The sequence below is a fragment of the Tyto alba genome, unplaced genomic scaffold (assembly GCF_018691265.1).
Source record: "Tyto alba isolate M040663 unplaced genomic scaffold, T.alba_DEE_v4.0 Super-Scaffold_6, whole genome shotgun sequence".
In the NCBI taxonomy this organism is placed as follows: domain Eukaryota; kingdom Metazoa; phylum Chordata; class Aves; order Strigiformes; family Tytonidae; genus Tyto; species Tyto alba.
Window position 1 is genome coordinate 15,981,465 of NW_024881327.1, and position 23,752 is coordinate 16,005,216.

Consider the following 23,752-nt stretch of genomic DNA (forward strand, 5'->3'; position numbering starts at 1 on the left):
ATTTGCGAGAGGTCGGTGTCTAGACTGGCAAAGTCAAGATAGATGGCAAAGGTGAAAAAAGTCAAATCTGATACCATCTTATTTTTGATGTATGTATTACAAATGTCCAAATAATCATCTCAGCTAGCACTTCTTTGTTTGGTTCACTCTTCAATGCATAGTTTTAGATTGCCTAATTTAAGACCATCTTATAACTGTCTTTATTTTGTACACAGAATTTCCACCAGAAATGCAGTTTCATCATTCTAGGTAATAAGAACAAAAGTATGTACAAGATATTACTATAACTGTCACTGTGTGTTTTCTGTCATGTACATACATGAATGTATTTACAGTATTTTTTTCTTGCAAACTCTGAGGCTGCCTATTTGTCTTTCAGCTTACATTTATTCCAATTAAGTTAGAGACTTTGAGCATTTGATGACAGGGCTTGTGTAGTTCCTTGTTTCATATGATCTTTTCTGCATGGGATGTTATACCCAGTCTATTATATCAATATAACCAGGTCTCATAAACACGTGTGATTGCCTGTCTCTATACTATCATATGTATAAGCAAGCATGCTTATAAATAAGATGTGTTTAGGGTAAAATCATCTTTTGTTGTTTGCCTGGGGTAGACCCAACTAGAATATTTTCAGTATTCCTGTTTCTTTTAAATACTAATAAAAAAAAGGCAAGATGTCATGAGAAACTTACTATATTACCATAATATCTAATAGAACAACCTTACTTGCTTAGATAGGTATAGCACTGGATATAATGATTTCTGATAAGGCAAGTTTTTCAAAAGATCCTATGGATCACAAATACATATTCTGGAAATATGTATCTCTTGCCAGCTAAGCAAGGAGAATTGTTTGAGCAGCACATCAGAAGTTGAGAAGTTCCTTGCAATAGGAAAACCTAGGGCTATAGCCCTGTAAGCACTTTAACAAATATGTAATATTCTTTCTGTATGGGATCTCATTTGTTGGACTACATGCAGGAAGGAAATTACATCTCTGCCTAAATGGAGGCAGTGATGATGCTATATCTTTACTTGTTGTTTTACCTCCTCTTAAGTTTGTCAGTATTAATCAAAAGAAATTGATTTATAAAAGGAAGCAATTGGAAATGGTAAGAATAGAAATTTGTGATGATTATTTTACAAACCATGGTTTCCAGTGATAGCCATTGGAAAGTATTTTGTCATGCTTAAGGTGAGTTTCATTTGCTTCCTTTTGATGAAGTATCCTGTTGTAATAGTTGTTGTAGTAACCAAAAAGTAAATCAGGAGTTTCTACCAGAAAAATACTGTTGGAACAGCTGTATATGTAAAACCTTGTCAGAAATCAAGTGCACGCTTCAGACCTGAACTGTGCCTTTCTTTGTTTAAATTGTGCTTTTTTTATTGTTATATGATATGTTGGTTTATGTAGTTCTAAAGAATATAAAAGTATCTGAATGTTGTCAAAATATATCTAGGAATATGCATGGATGCTACCTGCTAGCAGTATAGAAGAATTAAGATTCGGACTATTTTTATTCAGTTTATCAAGGGGAAGAATGTTTTAGTAATGTGTGCTATTTAAAGAGATCATTCTGCAGTCTCTGAAGGGGAATACTGGAAGCCCAATCAGATGAGAAAGCTAAACACAGACTGGATAGAAGCCATTGGAAAAACATTGTGTTTAAAATCAGCATTATCTGAAAGACAGAGCTAAGGCATTTCTGGGATTTTTACCGTTGGCGGTGTCCTCCATCCCATGGGAAAGCATGTAACTAAAGCTGGAGGTACTGTCCTGAATATTGTAAATTCTGTATCAAACTGATTTCGGTATGCCTTGTATGTATATTATTCCTTTATATTCTAGTAATAGAATCCAGTCAAAACATACCAGCAAATCCAAACTCATATTTGAAACCTTTTCTTGAGCTTTGGAGGCTCTGATTCTGCTCCTGAATCCTCAGGTTTCGGAGTTCTTGGTGCTTTGATTCCTATCCAAGAGATGCCAATTTACTCGAGGAAAACATGTTTCTTTTTCCACTATTAATGAATTTTCAGTTTTTTTACAAGTTATCTGTTAACTATTTCTGTGATGATCTGCTTATGAGCAGTCCTGAATTTACTATCTTTGTGGAAAATACTGCTTTTTGTCACTTAACACTGCAAGTGACGTAAGTCCTATCCCAATTTCTCTAATTCTTTCTTTAAAGTTGAAACATCTATCCCAAAAGAAGAAATACAGTCTGGGTTTTCAGCTGCTAGTTAATGGGAGAAAAGATATACTGGGAGAGAAGAAACAGATGAGGCTTGAAGTATTTCTTTGGATTAATTGATATTGACAGTGGTGAAGTCATTTTAAGTGTCTATTTGAATTGCTTAAGAAGGAAAAAAAAAAAAAAAAAAAAAAAAAGTAATGTCCTGTATCAATAATTTGGGAAAGAAGGATGTCTTACGAGACCTGCAGAAATATCACTGTAGGCTGTTCTGCTTGCTTATTGCAATTTTATGAAAATTCCCACAGGCTAAGACAGTGCTACAATAGAGTAATACTAGATTTTATGCTTTGTTTTATAGCTGAGATGTTCCAGAATGCTCTGCAGAGAAGAGTAGAGAAGGGATTATGACAGGACAAAACACACAAAAGGGCAATTCCTAACCTTGTGTATGTCAAATAAAACTTTAATTAAAAGCAAACACAGACCTCAAAGTTAGTTGAAAGTTGAAGAAGCCACCTTAATGCACTTAAAAATATGCCACTTAGGCACTTTCTCTTTAACCTTTCCTTCCTGCTTGTGATCACCAGCTAACTAGTTCTTAGTGCAGGTGCCAAACAGCATCAGCTTTTCTCTGTTAACATTCTTCATTAAAGGACTGCTACTGAGTAAAAGCTGTTCACTTACAGTTACCCTAATAAAGAACTGAGCAAAAGTAGTAGTTATGTTTAGCTGAAATGTATCAGTTGTTCCAGTTTCACAGCTGATAAGTTCCAGCAGTTTTCTGCAATTCAGTCTGACAAACTTGCAAGTTCAAGAATGGTATTTTCTGCCTGAAGCATATGTGCTTTCACATTATAGCCTCTTCCTACTACGTATAATATTAAACTTCAGTTAAAGGAGTTAAACACAGTATGGTAGAAACTTCTTTACAGTAGAACATCTAATTTGTCTGAAGAGCTCACTGAATTTTGTGATTTGGCACTTAAGTGAACATTTATAATTAAAAAAAAAAACAAAACAAACAAACAAACAAAACCACAAAAAAACAAAAACCCCCACAAATAGATCTTGCAGTGGGTTATTCTCACTTGGTTATTTTGACAGTGGTACCCTTAGTTGTCATTGATGTTTGCTGTAGAACCTGAAGGAAAGAGGTAGCTTCACCTTTGTCAAGTGACTGGGGAGGGATTTAAATAGTTAGTGGTGCCTATTTTCAGAATGAGGGCAAACAGAAAGACCAGTAGGTTTCAGCATCCCTTTTGAGTCCATTAACCTTACTATTTTTTTTAAATTAATTAAATATGTATGTAGGGGAGGAATTTCTGAGTGGTTGAGTCCAATATCTTTTCCCCCTCACCGCATGGATGGCAAAACCATTAGCTTACACTGAGCAGAGAATGACTACTGGTACCACGGCTGCGTACGGAAATGGGTACTGAAGTGTTGCTGAGATTGCTGCTGCTCATTCAGCAATCTCAACTGTTGATAAAGCATTTACCAAGAGAGCAGTCGTACCAGGGTGGCCTCAACTAGTTGAATAGTTCAGAGGTTTCTATCAACAAGACTTGTAAAGTTTAAGTCTTGGATCCTACTCTGTGTAAGTTCAAGGGGCTACCAGTTGTGTTGCCTGAAAAGACTTTGCAGATCAGTACATTAAAAGCTATGTTAAATTGGTGGAGCTCAAGTGTGGTCATCTGATGATTCTCACAATAACTTTTTGCCTTGTGTCACAACTTGATGGCACCAGGCGTCTGTTTCGTGGGCAGAAGAAATTAAATCTGTCCATTTGAACTACTCGATAAAGCCTTTGCATGCATCTGCTCCAATGGGCAACCTATCCTGCACAACACTGAAACAAGATGTGGAGGTCCTCCTTTTCTGAGAGTAAGACTGGTGGTGCCATAGTGACTGAAGGTGACATGAGGCTAGTGCCTGGGGATTGAGGGATTGCTCATTTTCTCTCTTATCAATACACCACCATCTGTTGATACCTGGAAAAGATGTAGTGACAAGGCATTTAGTGGGTGGAGGGGCAAGGTGACAAGTCAGGAGTCTCCTAATCCCAGCTGGTGATCTACATAACTAAAGGCAAAACAGTGCACATCTGTCTCTCTTGAACCTGAAGACACTTTTATTGTCCAAATGTGTCATGATAATTAAATGAAAGCCCTGGACCAATATACAAAGCCACATACCTGCTTTCCACCCAGGTGTTTGTGTGGTTCCCTCTCTCCTCACCACATGGTATATATGAGCCATCTGTGGGAGTAGCTCGTACAGTTTGATGTCTGAAACTGTTCATGTATAACTGGAATGAAGGAGCAGTTGTCATAGTGGCTGTAATCTTTATGCTCCTATATTGTTCGTTGCTGAATCTCTAACTCTGCAGCAGGAACTGGGGATGAATCTTATGCCTAGCATTAATTCCTTGAGGATAAGGGAAAAGATATCTGAACAGAGCTTTCTCTGCTTCTAATCCCAACTTTGTTAGTACCCAGCCGAGGTTAGAGCTGAAATAGTATCAGGCCCAGAAGAAAGCAGCTGAGTCTGAAGTAAGGTACTGGGAGTAGTGTGATGATGTGATTCAACAATCTGGATTCCTAAAGTGAAGAGTCTCCCTGAGTGGTCTCTTGAGTTAGAAGCCTGTATTTCTCATCAACAGAGAAAGGTTTTTGTGAGATGGGACATCTGGCTGGGGAGAGCATGATGGTGAGTTTTGTTAGCTGGGATGTCCAACTTAGGGTGGTAAGACTTGTGTGACAGGAGTCGGCTGTTTTCAGAGAGCTCTTCACTCTTAATGCACCTGTACCATAGGAAGCCCCAGAAGCCATGTGTGTGCTCATCTGATGTGCGTTTTTTCTAGAAAGCATTCATGTAACCACCCTATTGTAGGAGTCCTGTGTGGTTCAGATTTCTTTGGACAAGAAAATAGGTCTTTGGGTTCTACTTATTTTGAGCATAGTAGAAGCACCAAGAGTTCAGTAATGTTTGAAGGGAAGGACTTGAAACTTCTAAATATGGCTGTGTATTGTGTTTTATGATCATGTCTGCTAGCTGACTGTGATACTACCTGTTATGTTGCATGGCCTGGGAAAAATCCAGTGTTTTGTCAGTACTGTATTTTGCTGAATCTTTGCTGGGAAGAAGAGTGTGTTCATACAACTATGTTAGTGGAAAGCAGCTGTGTTTAATTTCATGGCTAAAAAAAATCAGTCATAGAAAGCGCAAACTACATATTTTGTAATACAAAATATTTCAGGCAGCCAATTTTACTCTGTATTACATGTAAAAACAGTATACCAATAATGGTGTAAATGTGATGATTTTTTTTTCCCCCAGAGCATTCTATTCCTTTTAGAATTGACATTATATACCATCATTTTTTGTACTACTAAAAAACTTTCAAGGGTCAGTTGCTCATTTACAACTAATAAAGCCATATTAATTATGGAAATTGATTTCACCATAGTATTTAAATTTATCTGTAACAATAGGTGTTGCAGAGAGAGCTCTTGAATGAAATTAGGAGATAGTTTACAATAATTTTGTAATTTATGTTATTTGTCCTCTCTGGACTTGGGGTCTTTTGGTGGCATTCTTGTTTGTTGCACCTATTTCAAGCATAGGCTGGAAATTCATATTGTGAAAGTCATTTGAATTACTCTGTGAACAGAACTTTCCCTTTTATACTCGTTTTTGAAGTGGGTGCCATGAAAAAAAAAGAAGAGATTAATTTATAATGATTGTCAGTAGATTTGTGTCTCAAGCAAGATTTGTATCCTGGAATTAACAATTCAGTAATTGTGTTCTGTCTTTAGATTTAACACACTCCCAAGAAAATAATGTAATCCTTGTAGCTTCTTTGTTCAGAGATGTAATGGTGATGCTAGCATTTATACTTGTTTAAAACTAACCTTTTGGGAAATTGCGTTTCTAACATCTCATTGAATCTTGTACAAAAAGAAAATCCCTCTGCTACTGAATAAAACCAGTCCTGCTTATATCTGCATATATGTATGGAATTTTGTTGCATTGTTGTACAAAGTTGGTGAGTGATAGGTCTGTATGTAGCAATAGCACTATCCTCAATGGCTCCTTCACTTACAGTCATAACTAGAACCAATATTTTGAGGCTGTATGATTTTATAACAAAGCTCATGTAGCCCAAGTAGTGGTGAGGGTATATGGGTATCTGAATATTCATTCTCAAAATAAGAAATCAATGAAACAATTTCTATCTGCTGTTCTTGGTGAAAGTGCTTTAATATTGTTTATGTGGTGGTAAAAACATTTGTTTCACTTACGTCTTTTCTGAGTCTTATTTAAAAGAACTCACTACCAATGTTGCTGTTAAGGTTTTCATACATGAAGACAGCCTTTTTTTCTGCTTACTGAAAATAATAATATAAAAATAGTTTGTTTTAGGAAATTGATTTATTGATTTTTACCATCCTCCATGGCTGGCTGAGTTATTTTATTTGTTAATGATGTCTCCTGTGATGTACAAAGTATACAAGTGTAGCAGTTTTGCTTGAATATCAAACATAGCTCAGGAGGAGTTTGAGTGGTAACCAGAAAAAACAGCTCAACTGCAAAGGAGCTGAAGGGATTTCGGAGTTAGTTTGGGGATACCTCTGTTTTGTGTTACTTTGAAAACTCAAATATAAGCCTAGAGCAGGCATATGAATAGCACTGACTCTTTTTCTCTTACACTGATGAAGAAATCATAGCATCCAGTCCATTGGTAATACAGACTTTGTTTCCCCTTTCAGGTTTGTAACCAATTGTTTCAAATTTCATTAGCACGAGTGGAAATTCTTTTAGAGCATGTTATTAATACTTTGTTAAGGCTCTTTTTACTGACTATACTTGGCCTTCTGGAGTCTGCTAACAGGATGCAGGCTATTTATTAGAGCTCAAGTAATTTGCTCTTCTTTAAAATTACTGCTCAACACCTATGTCTTTGAGCATTAAAAAAAAAAAAAAAAAGGACCAAACAAAACAAAAAATGAAGGACAGAAGCATTAAGAAAAGCAATTTGACAATGATTTGTGGATATATTTTGAAATATTAGCTTGGACTTGGACACTTTTTTGTTTGAGAACCCTGTGCAATGTGTAAAAGTACACTAAGTTTTGATGCTGTTGTCACAGCCTCAAAATTACATGCCTACACTTTATTCTCATGTGACAGCTCCTTAAGTTGGTATATATTTGCCTCAGTTTGTGGGTGGGTTAGTTTTTCCCTGTAGTTAATAAAGTGTAAACAAAAAGTAGTCAAATGGCTATACTCTGAGCTAGCATTTATAGCTCTTCTAATTACAGAATTAAGTTGAATTAGTGAAACTTCAGTTAAAACGTATAGAAGTATTGAGTAAAGAAGTTGTGCAGCACTTACTTCTCTCAAAGACCTTAGTTGCTATACAGTTTTATGATTACCTATTGTAACTCAAAGGATTTTAAAGCACACTGCAATTACAAAGGAATATAAGCTAAAACACATGCCCTTGTTGACAGAAGCTCAGCTTGACAAGGCTTCTAAAATAAGTTACTTGATTTACATGGGTGCTGTATATATACAGTTTCTTGGTTGGATTTTTAGTTGCCTGGTGGAAATCAAAGTCAGGCAACACTCAATTTGTTTAAAAATCAGTTTAGGCTTGTTCATGTGACTTTCGACTAAAATGTAGCCCACTCCAATACCTTGTGTCAAAACAGTATTGGACTGCGATAGCAGTGGAATACTCTTTCTCCAAAATGCAATCAAGAATTGTCCTAACAATTTTTCCGGTTCATCAGTATTTAGCTCTGCCTATTCCAAGAACCGTTCTTGTTCCGTGAATCCTTATATCTAATGGTGAGGTGGTGTTTTGCACTCTCCCATACTGACATTCAGCAGGAGTAAAAAGGGAGGTGAGGGGAAGGTACACAAATTCACCACTGCTGAGACACATTTTGATATGTAGAAGGATGTGAAAATGAGAAAGCTTGTTAAAGAATGGCAGCTAAGAGAATTCTGAAAGGAGTCAGAACCACTACTAAGTCTTTCTTCCAGCACATGAAGGCCTGAAGATGTGCTGGCTAGCCTGTAGGACAACTGATGACTGGGATATAAAAGAGAATCGAAGAAAGCTAAAAGAAACTGTATAGATTCCCAAGCTGTAGTCCTGGTTGGGAGACATGTGGAGTCGGTCTGGAGTTGAAGGAATCATGAAGCTATAGAAGAAACGGGTACGCTGAGCACAAAGAAATTGCCAGGACTAACTGGCATTCATTAAGAGCTCTGAGGAGATTTAGAAGTAAAGTAGCTGGATTTCTAACAGTAGTGTGTATTTTTTCAGTACTGTAGTACTAGAAGGTATAACCATGATGCCAAAACCCAGTTTCTCTGGGAACCTTGAGAACTAGAATCAGGTTAATATGTTCTGTCTGCCAGACAAATTAACAGAAATTGTAATAAAATAATTTTTCTGTAGTGTGAAGTCTTGCTGTATAGTTTTCTTACAGTTTATTGTAAGAGTCAGCAAACCTGATCAAGTCAGTAATTGTTTGGGCATGGATGAGTAACTGGCCAAAACCAGGAGGCAGGCAGTTGGAAAAAACTAGTGATACAAAGTATTCGGTGTAGTGAGGAGGAGGGCTAATTGGGAAAAAAAAATGGGAGAAGGGCCTTATGAGATTTGGTAATTATGCAGTAAAACGTCAGATGATATTCATTGTAGGTAAAAACAAAGTAATACAAGTAGAAAAAGCAGTTCTATGTTGTCATACAAAATGAGAGACTTTGAGCAGGCTTTTAGCACTGAGGAATGAGACTACGCAGTTCCATGATAACATCAACTTGTTGCTAGGCAGCAGATCAAAAAGCAAGTGAAATACTAGGAATTATTAGAAAAGGAATAGAGAACAAAACAGGACATAATTATGACAATGCATAAATTACATGGCTCACCCACAAGTTGAGTATCATGTGCAGCTCTTCTGTCATCTCAAAATAGTTGCATTGAAGCTGGAAAAGGTTCAGAAAAGAGCAGTGGGGGTGATGGAGTTGATTTTCCAGAAGGCACAATTAAGTAGGCTGGAGCTTTTCAAGAAAGACATTCTGGGAATGAGTAAATCACTAGGAGTGCAGAGAGGGCAGACAGGGATGGAGAATAAGATGAATTAGGGACTGTGTATTGAACGTCGCAGGAGCCAGGTTCATAACAAACTAGAGGAAGCACTTTTTCAGGCAGTGGGTAGTAAAGATACTGTGGAAAGACCCTGAGGGTGCAAGAAGTTGATGGTGCCTGGGGTGGGCTGGATGCATACTTGGAAAAGAGATACACTTCATGCTGATATATAGACAAATTACTGCACAACAAACAGCGAGTGATTAGAAAGTAGAGTATGAAGGCAGAGGAAAGTATTGTTTATGCTTGATCTCTTTTCTTTTTGTTTATTTTGTTGTTGTATGTAACTTGTGGCCACTTGTAAAGTTAGAATACAGGACTGCTGAAATGGTGAACTGACTTCAGTTTAGCTTTGTCCTAGTCCTTCAAGATGAAAAGTGAAGTCTGTGATAGAAATTAATATTATGCTGTTTCAGATAAATCCAAAAAATCATTATCTGATACATTCATCTTTAAGTTCTCTGATGTTTCATTACAGGGATAAACAATTTTTTTCAAGTCTCTGGTAGTGATGTGATTTTTCAGAACCTATAAAAATGTCCCATTCAAATGTCTCAATGAAAAAATATTCCTAAAGCATTAAATAATATAAACCTAAGCAAAAGCATGTCTTGACTGTAGAATTTTCTTCCCTTGCAAGAAAACTTATTTTTCAACAGAACTAAAGTGCTTTAAAATCCCTCTGTCAGAAAAAAATTAGATTTCTCAGTTATGCTAAGGGCTCCCTTATTAAAATATGCATGTGAATTGTAAGACAGTTGGAGGAATTGTTCTTTAGATGCAAGTTCTGTGTTGGCAGTTTGATAACTGTGATTCTATAGCACTAATATTCAAAGGACTTGTGTAAAAGAAACAAGAAAGTGTTCTATGAAAGCAAAACCGTTCTTCATGAAAACTTTGTTTCCATATACAGATAGCCATTTGGAAGAATTTCCTACGCTCCTTCACTGTGCAGCCAGATTTGGATTAAAGAACCTTGCAACATTTCTACTCAATTGTCCTGAGGCTACCCAGGCTTGCAAAATAATCAACAGATATGGAGATGATCCAGCAAGTATCGCTGAGAAGCACGGGCACAGGGAACTAAGAAAATTAATCAAAGAATTTTCAGTAAGTCCATTTCATATGTCATCTATAACCAGGGGACTGTGATGTTGTACTACTGAGATTCCATAGTATCACCTTTCCTAAAGCCTAGTATGTTGTAGTACTTCCGTCTAAAAATATTATTATATGCTTCCTGTCTCAAAAAGAGGAGTCAAAATGGGGTACAGCCACTTGCTTTGCACACTGTCTTAATGGAGATCAGAGTTTTTGTGCTGCTTGACTTACAAGCATGTAATGGAAGGAGAACAGTGAATCAGCAGTACCTCATGTGGCCTAGAACGAAAGCATTGGTGCTTTCAGCACCAAAACAATGGTTATATTGTAAGTAGTCTAGCCTAACCACCTAGAGTAGGAGATAGACTTCTTTAAAAGTGACTCTGAACTCCCTTAGCATTGCCATTCTTCAGCATTCAACAGATAGGTTGCCCTGCCTTGGCTGTCCACTCCACTGTGAAGGAAGGCTGAATTTTACCACCCTTTGTTAGATGGAGCAAATCTTTCTTCAGCTGCGTATCCGGAAGGGGTTTGGGGCAATAGTTACCTTTCCACGTGAAAGATGATAATAGAATACATGTCTGTGCATAGTTATAGCACACAAACTATTGCCAATAAAATCTACCAGAATCGACCGTATAAAAAGCAGTATACTGTAGTAACATTTGAGAGCTTTAACCTATTTTAGTCTTTATTGTGTTAAATATAGTATGAGCAGAGGTGGTAATTCTTGCCCCAGAGGTTTTAAAGCCTAGAGAACAAGTCAGGTAAATCGTATATTGAAAGAAAGACAGGATATGAATACTGGAATAAGTAAGCCTATACTGTGAAAACTTGGTGCAGCTTTGCTGAGGGTGTGATTTTATTTTTTTTTGGTGTGAAACTCCATGTTCACAAACAAATGGTAACAATAGACATGTAAGAAGAGAAAATACAAGGAGTGAGAAAGCCAGAAATTTCACTCTTCTATTAACCAGCCATCTTGATGTAACCATGGGCAGACATGAGACCAAAGATGGCATTTGAAGAAATTTTGAAGAAATATAAGATAATAGCTGTGTGGATTATGTAGGGGAGAATGTTTTGCATGACTAAGGAGGAAAACGAAAGAAGCCTAAGAGTAGTTTAATGTAGAAAGCACTGTCATAAGGAATTGAACACTGGCTGTCTGAGGTTAATTATTAAAATTCTAGAGCAAGGTCATAGGGATTGGTCAACTTTTTTCTTCAATACAGTTGGCATCTAATGTAAAGGTGAAGGACAGACATTGGAAAAGTTGAAGACAAGTTTACTCTGATCAGTGTTGAACCATGAAAGAAGGCTTTATCGGGGCTTTATGAGCAGATTTTTTTCTTTTTTTTTTTTGCAATGAATTCAGGGGGAAGAAAATTGCAGACACTAGAGCCTGAAAGTAAGGTGTTTTGGCAGTAGTCAAGATGCTGAATGAGAATATGCTGGTTAACTTTTTTGGTTGTTGTTAAACAGCTATTGATATAGGCTCTGAAAACACTGAGGGTAGGTGAATATCTGCAAAGCAGGTATTTCTCCTTTTCTAATAGTGTTAAAGAAAGTCTGTACCTAATTGAGGATGTGATCTGGTGTCTCTTCTGAAGTGGGGAAATATTTTCTTGCATTTACTGGACAATGAATCTGATCAGATCTCAAAAGCACTGCAGAACTTTTTCTATTGATGGAGTGCAAAGAGGTGATGCTTTTACCTCAGTTTTCGCTACTGTAGTTGAGATCAAATTTAACTGAAGAAAATGTGATCTCCTTACTATCCAGTATAAAGCTGTCCAAAAAATCAGGCTGTCTTCCTGGATCAAGATGTTCGTAATTTCACTTTTAACGATTTCTAATTGCCCTAGTTGTCTCACAGTCATCCAAGCACTAGTCAGAGAGCTCATGCCAGTAGCAGTCTGATGTATAAGGTCAGACCCCTCAGCTCTTGGAGTTTACCAGTTTGCCTTAAAGAGAACGGAACCATGTTCCCCAACATCCCTACCTGTGGATCTGGCTAGATTCCATCTTTATGTGGTCAGGTACCCCTGATACAAGACTAGGCAGAACGTGAATAAGGTGATACCTAACTCTGTGAGACACCTGGATTTCTCTTCTAAGATGGTCGTATGAGTCAGATTTGAGCATGGAAACATAGTTTCTGTGGTTAATTTATCATGTTTCATGATAATGGTTAATTCCATAGGACACTTATTTTTTACACTAGTGTTGTAGAAACATACCTCTGCACCTCAGATGTGGTTTTGTTGTGTACCCCACATGGGACTGGAGACTTAAGAAAATTAGTAATTGTTATCCTTAGAAACGCACTCATATTCTCAACCTCATGCTATAGTTTGGGACCTCTCTAAGAGGGGTCGTAGCAGACTACATCTGAGATGCATTGTATGTTGCACTTTGGAGTCTTTTAACATTTTGGTAGACTTTGTCAGTGATGAAAGGCAGTGTTTGTGACTGATGTATTTCACTCTAAAAAGCATGCAAAGTATGTGCATACCTCTGAGCTTTTCTTTGTTAGTAGGATTATTAATTGTTCTTATAAAGCCTCAGTTTAAAATCATCAATCTAAAACATGGATTTATAATGGTAACTCTGACTTTATACAATGTAGTTTTTCCTTAAAATGGTTCCTTCATGGTACATATCTGCTATTGTTTGCACATAAACAGTTAACAGTAGCTGTTCTCTGCTCATGATGACTGCGGTCCCAAGTGTGAATACTTATACCAGCACTGAAGTAAAACAGCTCTACTACTATCGTAAGCACGTGTAGTCTGGTTAGGACATGCAGTTGTACTAACCATTTTCAGCTGATTCAAATGGCGTGACTTACTAATGCAACACGGGTAAAAACTGGATCATGCTTCAAGTCTGCCAAATGTGTAATACGGTATTTTAGAAATCTTAGCTCCAACCACTTGAAGAAAAATGGCTTATTTGTGTCCCCTGTAATAGTGCACTTAAGAACAAAAACACTTACTATACTTCTGTAATTGATGGGAATGTGGGGAAAAAAATACTTGCATGGCTCTGAGCCAAGCAGAATTTAGTTTAACCACATTCCAGGAACTTCCCTTTACAGCAGGAATATTGAAATTGCTCATTACTACAATAGAAGTACTTTTGTAATTGGCATACCTCTCGCTGTTTTAAAATTATTACCTGTGTTTTGCCATTCTTTTAAGGAATAACTCCAAAATATACACAGTAATTCATCATTTCTATCTTAAAGAGCAATAAGGTTCCTGAAAAATGAGTGTATTAAAACATACGTTCAATTTGTCCAAAATCCTGGAACATATTTTTCATTTGCCTTTCTGCTGGAGGATCCTTAGGGGAGTAAGAGTTCCCTGAAATGGTGAGAGAGCGAGCAGCAAAAAGTGGCAACACCACAGCTGCTATTTCTACCTTTGTTCCCAGCACTTTGCTGTGCAGCCCTCTTTGGTGGCTGGTGAGATCTGTGCTCAGGGCTTTTTGGTGATGCAACTTTGCTGGTAAAGGACCTTCAGCTCCCATGTCCAGCAGGCTCTGTTGGGTGAAGTGAGCTGTGGGAGCCAGCTAACTTACACACTGCGTCATCCATATGGCACAAGTTCCCTGTCCTTCTTTAAAGGGAAAACCTGTTTTCTGGAACTGGACACCAACAGTGTTGGTGTGGGGGAGTGTTACAGACCCAGAGGACAGCTCTGAAGTGCCTGGTGGGCTTGCTGGGAGCCAATCTCCCAATTTACGTCAAAACAAAATGCAAGGGAAGGATCATGTAACGTGGCATGTTGATCCAGTGTGGGAAGAGATTTTCCCCTTTTAGTACCAGTGTTATATGGAGGATCTATCTTTAAATGCTAAAATACCACACCCTTTAAGAACCTGTATAAATATGTGCTTCCGTAAGTGGTAGTGTCTGCCTTCTCTGTCAGAAATCCTGCACTTCAAACACTCCTTGAAAATGTCTCCTTTGTGCTGAGTGAACACTGCAAGGCTTGATCCATTTGTGTTAAAGGTACTAAACTGATGGAGCTGTCCCTAAAAGTCTTTAATGGGGATTATGGTAAAGCTCAGTTTCAAATGTGACAGCAGTTTATTAAGCAAATTGTATTTTTCTTGCATTTTAGCACAAAGCCATCTAAATGGACATTCATTTCCAATTTCTACATGTTTCATTATAGCTTAGATGAAATAATTCCCTCTTCCGTAGCATAAAAGACAGATATTGCTTAACATTCTGCAATAACATCCTGAATTGTTACTTTGTCTTGTGCTTTTATTTCTCTGTGGAACGGAGTACTTGAATATTTTCCATAATTGCTTTTAGGTTGGATTGCTTGAGTCAAGTGTGTGAATTTAAAACTAGTAAGAGACATTCAGTAGAAATACTGGCAGGAATGCTTGTCTCAGAGTATGTGAACAGGGGAAACAATAAACCTTTTGAGTTGAATTGATCCAGCTGATGGCTCAAACGCCAGTAAGAAAGGCCGAAGTACTTTTGCTTTCCATTAGCCACAGGCTTGAAACAAACCTGTGGTCAGTTGTTACAATACCCGTGGCAGGTAGTACCTTGTTAAGCTACAGTAGTTTGCTTGGATATTGGGGTCCTCTTTCAGGTGTTTTGCACATGCTCTGTCCCTGAAAGCTACTTTGACACTAGCTTGTTCTTGTTACCAGCTACGGTCTTCTAAGCCTACATAAAAGTTCTACCTCCAGCAAATAAAGAAATCACTTAAATGAAGTTCTTCTCCAGTGCACAGAGGAAGACTTTAAAAAAATAGATGAGAGAAAATTTTGAAGCATTAAGTGATTAATTAGGGGAGTATGTTCAATTTGTGACCTAACTATTTAAAATTGGAGGTTGCACTGATAGCCAGTTTCGGCATTTATGCTTTGGCATGGGCGTAATTCTTTGTTGCAGCACTTTGGGTTGCTAATTTCCCCCTTCTTTTACTAAGAATTGTGCTGCTGAATGTGTTGTAGTCAGGAAGATTACTGTGTACCACTTGCAGTATACATCACAGTTTCTAAGAAAAATGCAATTCAGAAAGTGTTTTATTGGTTGTTTAATGCAAATAACTTCTGATTGTTAGCTTTGGCCTTTAGAGCAGATTCCTAGGGGTGACATAAATGTTATTTAAATATAAAAATTGAAACAGTCGTTTCACGTTGCCACTACACAGTTGAGACAGCACAAATTCATTTTTATTTTTAAAATACCTTCTAACATTTCAGAATAGGTTTCCTGAAATCTAAGGCAGAAAACACAGGTTAATTGAGCTTTTTTAACCTGCTCAAGATCTGTGGCCAGGATATTGCATAGATTGAGACAGTGCCCTGGATAGGCCTTTCACAAGAAGCTTGTTTTTTTCCAGGAGGGAGAATTAAATCAATTCCTTTCTAACTCATTTGAGGTACAGCCTGCAAAGTCTAGATCTTTAGTTACTGAGTTCACTGCTGTTAGTAGTTCCCTCAGTAGCAGAGGGAAACATAATCATACAAGTGGTCATAATTTTCACTCAGAGCCTGTTTTATGCAAGACATATGTTTTAGATAAGTTTGGGGGGAGGGTGGTGGGAAGAAGTTTTTGTTTCTGAAATGTCAAGCTATATTTTTATAAATTTTAGCAAAGCTAAAGGATAGACAGGGATGTAGGTTGGCAAGTAGTTCACAGTTGTACACCTCTCCCCTCTTATTTTCAAGTGAATGGTTGGACCAGAATACAGAATTTCTTCGAGTATCCTCAACTTGATAAAATAGAAAAGAATCTACAAAAAACAATGTATTGTGGAAATTGAGGGTACTTTTTTCTGCAATTGTTTTATGTGAAAAGAATCTTATCTGGCTTTATAGCTATTGCTGCCAAATGACAATAAATCTTCAGATGGCAGGAATCTGTTTAACAAGGATTCTCATGATTTGCTAGGAAGTTCTAGAAGCTCATCAGAAATCAGCTTTTTTAAACACAGAAGTATTGTTCTTACCTTTACATTTAGCATTGTGTTTCTATAAAAGGCTATATGATATGGCAGAGCTCCTCAGCGTAAAACTATTGTAGTTTTAAATCTGGTTGTAATATCTTCCTGTGCTGTTAATTTTCTGCTGGGGAAGGACCATATGTAGAAAGATGAAGTGGATATATATTATAGAATCTTAAATTAATCCGATTGCTATCAATATTTGTTTAATTACTTTTAGTGCTACTGTAGTATTGGACTGGCCCATAGCTCATTACTTTCAGATAGCTGGAAGAGTATGTGAAAGAGAAGAGGATTAATATAGTTTCTGAAATTCATGTTAATCCACTAGTGATTCCTTGGTGAAGCCTGCTGGGTTTTTACTCTTGCCATAGTATTTTAATGTTCAGAAATGTTGGTTACATGCATCCTTTGGTACACTGGAAGTTACTTAACTGAAATAAAAAAGTGAGTGTATTTCTTGATACTTCTTTAGTGACTGGAGTTTCACAAATCAGATTCATAAACTCCTCGAGGAATTGGAGCGAAGTCCTGTGAGCTTCTGCCAGCTGATATGTAAATGTTATCCTACGATTTCCATCAGTTTGTTCACTGTGTTCTCTTCCTTTTCCAAAATTGCTTTTGTGGAGAGGCTTTGCATTATCAGTGCTTGATGCCTTATGTTTAAGATTTGGTTTGGAGCGTTTATTATTTTTATTTTTACTGACTGACAAGATTTCCCTCTTCTTTTTTACATGTCCTCAGAGGGACATGCTCCCTGTAATAATAACTTGCAGGCCTTTTGAGGTCAGACCATTTATGTTTTAGTGAAGAGAGAAGGTATAAACTGAGCATGGAAAAACTTGGCTTTAAGGAGAAAAGGCTAGATTTCTCATTTAAAAAAAAAAAAAAATCACAGTCATTACACTAAACACATTTTTAAGGCTTCTATGTAGACTTTTATTCAGGCTAGAACCTTGCACCTTAACTGTGATTAAATCTTCTGTCATAACTAGGCAATTGAGTCCAACCTGCTTGCAAAAAGAATGATAAATGGAACTGCAGATTTGGAAACCTTACTTCTGTATGAAATGACTATTGAAATTTGTGTGTAATTTTAAATGAACTAGGATATTTTTTCCAAAGAACTGTCTGGTGTTTTGTCTCTCTTGATATTCTATAACTGTAGCAGTGACACAGTGGAAGTCAGTTATTTGCAGTTCATGGTTTCAAAAAGATTTTACAATTTTAAGGGAAACTTGAATACTAATGGGATTTCAGGCGAAATACTTGTGAATTAAAAGCAGGAAAAATGAGAAAGGGTTCTGTTATGATACCTCTCTTCTTAAATGTATTTAGGATTGTAAAACGAAGGGATTTCCAGAGATCCTTCTGACTGTTTTGTTGACAGGACAATGTCAGCAAAGCTATTTAGTGAAGGGACTTTTGGGGAATGTGGGATGGGGGAGCATCCAGTTGTTCAGAAGTAGTATTTCAGCTGAAAAGATTTATCCCTACCATTCGTCTGCATATTAGGCTCCAAATTTGTTTGAACATGATTTTGCTAGGCTGTTTATGTTGATGAAAAATGGAAATGCAATACTTTACAGAAGTGAGATAAAATAAAAGTGACCATGTTATGTTGTTATGGAAATCAGTGGCGTGCCTATGTCAAATATGGCCTCTGCATCTTTCAAGAAGTGTGGAAATAAATATGTTCAGGTAGGTAAAGACTATACTAGCCTGAGGTGTTAGAGGGTATATTGTAAAGGTATGTAGAATAATGACTGTTTTCAAAGTAAATGAGCTGCTTCCACTTAACCTCTCTCATGGTAAGTGACTAAACAAATTTGACGTGAAACACTATTCTGTTTAAGATATAATTTCTCTATTTAGCTAATTAAGATGCCGCTGAAGCTAGAAACATAGGAAGGATTTAATAAGCTAGAGATGTGGATGTTGAGAACTTCTAGTCACTATGTAGTGTGGTGTTTTCATCATGAGGGCATGAATCCTCCACCTGAGTTGCAAACCAGTTGCATGAGGTTAAGGAAGAAATTTTCCCAGGGAGAAGCTACCCCTTAGTTGTCCATTAAAGCAATTGTTCCTTTCAGCTTTCCATCAACCTTCCCACAGTGACTGTTCCAATAACTGTATTACTAGGGGAGTAGGTTGCCTTTTTATTTCTTTTTCCTCAAATATGGGCATCTCAGAAGCCCTTACAATGCAAAGTAAAGGGTGAAATGATTTAAAATCGTCTTCTAGCTCCAGGTTTCCTATGGAAGGAAGGATTGCTGGGGCATTCCAATGGGAAGTCTACAAGCAAGTTTTGGGTCTTGTCTCTGTCACTTGAAGCAACTTGAACGTAAATGTATAACTGTCAAAAAGCAGGTATACCTTGCTCTCAGTGAGACTATCTGGAGTATGCCCTTTGGCTGCCTCCCAGTGATCTGGAAGGAATCAGACATCTGTCATATCTTACAAGTTGCTGAACATAAAGAAAGATAGTATATCAGCACCACCTTTCTCCAGCCCCTCAGAATGGGGAAAACAAAACACAAGAACAAAAAAAAACACCCACAGAGCAAAACTGTAATAAGGGTTCGGCTTTATCAGGGAAAATGTAGGAAAAACAGGAGGGGAAATGAGCTGTTAAAGTTATTGTGGCAAATATAACCTGTGAGCCAAAACTACCTACCTTTTGAGTGACATTGTGAGGTCTGAAGGGAGCTTCTTGATCTCAAAACTCTAAGAAAAACTAGGTGGAGATGCAAGAATTAATGAGTAAAGTCATGTAAGAGGCTTGCTATGTCCTTAGCAATCTAAGGATTCAGAGCTCTGCACAGATCTAATAGTGACTTACCAACCTTCTTACAGCTGTAATTTATTGCTTAATTAGAAAAATTGTCTTTAGGCTCTACATCAATAAAATGACCATTAGGGAAAGGCATTTCTCAAAGCTACCAAGCCCATTATATGGAAACTGCTTAAAAAAAATCCATTTCTGCCCTGCATAGTATTAGTTCTGTTTAGCACAGTGATGCACAGTCTCAATTCATAATTCTGAGGACCCTACACAGAAGGCACACTCTTTATTTTGCCTTCTATTCTTTCTGCCCCCAAATACTGTTTTAGAATAAATGATTTGGTATTTCATTGCCAGGACTATAGAGTGTCTAGGAATAATAATTTCCTTTTCTTATGTTTGATGCAAACTGAAAAACAGCTTCCAACTTCTCACAGTCTACCCAGCTCAGAAGTACATGCAACAACTGACATATATATGCTCACTTTAATGAAGAAAGCCAATGTTGATAGATTGCTTTATAATGCATTTAATAACCATCACTATAACCAAAATTGTATGCTGTGTCTGTAACAGACATGGGCAGCCTTCTTCCACCCCATGAGCTATATGCCAGAATCTTCATGTGGCTGGCAGCAGCAGCGTATGTATGTCAGAGGTTTGGGATTTGGTCTCAGGCAGACGTTGTTAATGGTTCTCTATAGCTCTTACTGTGATTGTGAGGCATATAACTGGATGCTGGCACTCTCTGATGATGCCAACCTTATCAGCCACATTGGCTTCATTTTATTTGCTCCTGAGATTTCAGGTTATTTTGCTGCTCCTGTGTAGTCTTGGATTGAGCTGGGAGATACTAGAGAACCGCTTAAGACCTGCAGTTGGCCACCTGTGGCCTTCTGGATTCTGGCTGAGTTCCTCTGCTGTTAATAAATACCGCTTTCTGAGAGCCACAAGAGTGGAAGTAAGCAGGAAAGTCCCCTGACATATGGGAGACGCTAGCAAGTTCCCTTCAGGCTACCTAGGAAAACACAGAAATCAATACCTGTACCAGGCATGGAATAAGTGTGATTCCTAATTGGATCGCTTAAACCTTCAAATATTTTTTAAAATGAGATATATTTTTTAAAAATGCTGCCAGTTGATAGCATGTACTGTCTTACATAAATGGGTCAAAGGATTGAACGAAAGTTTCCATGGAGACTTTATATGACTCCAAGGTACTTTCTGATTTAAGTCATGTGTTGCAAGGGAAAGAGGTTAAAGGTGACAAAATCTAGTACTGGTATATAGATCTGCAGTCAATTCTGACCAGCTTGTCCTTGGGACACCTGTTGTCATTGACAACATAATCAGTGAAGTTATAACTGTAAAAGCTAGTGATTTTTATAGATTTCTTTGTTCTTCTCTTCAGGAAAGTTAAACAAGACAGACCTAGGTGCAGGCCTGAGCTAATCTTGCACATACAGAACAAGAGAAAAAAGCTGCCTTCTGAAAAATCCAAAATAGATAATTTCAGAATTTTGAAAGCCGTCATGAGTGAGTTTGATAGTGAGAACTATTCACCTCCTTTTTTTCCAGATTAGTAAAGGATAGTTTTCTATTTTTAGTTTTCTTTTGTGCAATGCAAAAAGAAAGATTATATTTCTTACTAGTTTTTTAGTAAATAAAATGACAAAAAAGGAAGTGTGCATATATGGTACACTGGGACTGCATCGTGTTGTGGTTCATGAAATACGATGTGTTTAGTTAGAGCTTGGGCACTCAGTGAAACAGGCTTCTGTCAGACCCTTGACTATGAATCATTACTGAAGAACAAATAATGCACAGTGCCAGGAACAAAATGCAGAACATTGTTCAGGCAGCACTTAACTAGGAGGAGTAGTTAAAAGACTTATTGGAGTTGAAAATTTCCAGAAAGGTGGTAAACAACTGGGTAGGCTTTTAACAGTGATTCACACTATATCTGCAAGCAGTAGATGCTACCAAAAAGAGTAGAGGTGCATGAGCAGAGGCTTTAATCAACTTTGGAAAAATGCAGAGTTGGTGGGCTGTTGTTGAACAAAAACATCCATTCCACAGAGCAGAAATAACATACCCAGGACATAAATGAACAAACCCATACCTTTATAAGACCTGAAATTTTAACTGTCTACTACAGTGCAAGTGGGAGGAAAAAAAAAAAAAAAGAAAAAAAAAAAAGATATTTGGAACAGAAGAAGATACAGGAATTTGCACTTACTTGGAACTGAGGATTTGTTTTTAGGGAATTATTTCTAATTCGTTTTTTTCCACCAGCAACTAAAGATCATCAAGGGTGAAAATATACATTCAACAAGGCATGCTGATCTAAGTAGATATGGAGAAGCTAAAAATTATCACTAAAGTGTCTGAAGTTCTGATGTACTGTGATTGTGAGCATCAAACCAAGTTATACGGTGTGACACCATGTTCTCATAAGCACATGGTCAAAATTTGGTGACTGTGACTTATGTAACATGGCCACTAACAAAAATAAATGCCATTACACCAAGCAAATGAGAAGGAATTAGCAAGATTCCAAGAATTTTAAAATATTAATATCCTTCTGAAAAGCTTGTGTAAAATGAAATGGATCATACACAGCTTTATTGCTGTTGACCAAGAAGTCTGTGAAAACTCAGGGGAAGGCTAGCTATAGATTTATGGTCTGAACACCATACATGGCAGTCTGGTTACAAATTATAAAATTAAAAATATGTACTGGATTTGGAGAAAATGAACTTTGTGGTCTGCTGCAGAAAGGGCTGTGGAGAGTCTGTGAATAGTAACGATAACAATAGTGCAAATCAACAGAGGTTGACAGTTATTACAACAATTTTTTCTGCTACATAGGTGGGATTTCTTCTCTTTTTTAACGGGATGAGACTGGAGACTTTTATACTGTTTTGGGTCAATACATTATAAAGGATACAAAAGAATATGCGTGCATTTAAGAACAGAAAAATCTATGGCGGGGAGACAGATATTTTACACTAGCATTGAATGAAGTATATGATTAGAGACACAGCTAAGACTTTTCACATATGTCAAAAATGTGGGTCAGGTCAAGGTAAAGAATACATTGTTGATAGTTTATGAAGAACTGGCTCCCTAGAGAAAAATAGGCACAGGTTTGTTTATATTGCCAGGGGAATCATGTATTCTATATTTTTATTCTCATTTTCTTGAGAGCTACAAAAGATCTTTCAATAGCTCTCACAGCAAATGTAGATAAACTAGTGATCGGATATATCAGATCTTGATTTTGCTGGATAACACTGTACTTCACCTAATAACATATGAAAATTGACCATATTTATATGGACAAGAGTGAAGGGCAATTAGATACAGGTTTAAAAATTTCAGTGCTGCTATTCATTACTTTCATTCTTTAAAGGCTAGTGAAAAATGGCATTAAAAAGTAACTATATGCTAAAAGGCTGTAGAATTATGCTTGGATCTGCATTAAGTCCCATAAATTGGCAGAACAATGCCAATGAATCAAGGCTTGTCATCTTTTGTAACTAAAAAGGTTGTGCTCTTGGTAGCAGAGGACAGTTGCTGTAAATGTGAAGGGTTACAGCAACAGAGAACAGTCAGAACTCAACATGAATTTGTGATCTAGCAGCTCTCTACACAAGACTGTATTTAGAGTTGGCTCAGTGATTGCAGATGTCAGTGTTTTCACCAAAGATAGTGGACTATTCTGCAGACTAAGAGGAGATAACCATAAAAAGCTAAGGCATTAAAAACTGCAGGTTCTAACCTATCCAGAAGAAAGAAACGAGTTGTTGCTACCTGACAGCAGCAACGTTGACATATTTTAGAAGGCTTGGAAATCTACCCACATTTACAAGGAATTACATGCAGTATTTGAATGCTGCTGGTTTGTTTAGTTACTAAATTGATTGTAAGAATTTCAATTGCTAAGAACCCTAGCTTCATGATGTTCGTTTCATTTTCCCTGATATTTTGTGAAACTTGAATTCACCATAGCCTCAATAAGTTTGTGAGTCATTTTTGATATTCAGAATTGTAATTTTGACCTTTCTTTTGGATTTCTTTAGTTACAGATATTTCCATTTCTAATATCTAGTAGTTGGGAAGCTTAATTGTGTTCATTATAATTCAGTTAGCAGTGAAATGTTAATTGAATACTGCTAGTTTGTTTAGATAATAACTCTAGATTAATATGCAGATTTTTCTGATTGGATGAAGTTTTCGTGTTAGATTGGTACACAAATTATTATAATAGTCTTATAACTGTTATTGATTCTATTGGTACTACACCAAGCTCATAACATGCTGGTATACAGAATGGGAATATGGTTAAGAATTGTTCCTGAGTGATTTGGGGAGTAAATGCTTCCATGGTTACTGAATTCATCAATTTTTGATCTCGGCACTGAGAGGAAATGTATATGAACATCTCTCTCTCAATCAGTGTCAATAGTGTGATTTAACAAAATTATTCTAATCTTTGCCTCAT

General features: G+C 37.1%; 1 protein-coding gene across 4 annotated transcripts in view; it reads left to right on the forward strand.

The window, feature by feature from the left end:
• BANK1 (B cell scaffold protein with ankyrin repeats 1) overlaps positions 1-23,752 on the forward strand; it is a 155,178-nt gene that overhangs the window by 55,549 nt on the left and 75,877 nt on the right. For all 4 annotated transcript variants that reach the window (XM_042808398.1, XM_042808395.1, XM_042808394.1 and 1 more), the window contains one exon: positions 10,289-10,485. In XM_042808398.1, coding sequence (XP_042664332.1) covers positions 10,289-10,485 — 197 coding nt within the window. The remainder of the gene's footprint in view (positions 1-10,288; positions 10,486-23,752) is intronic.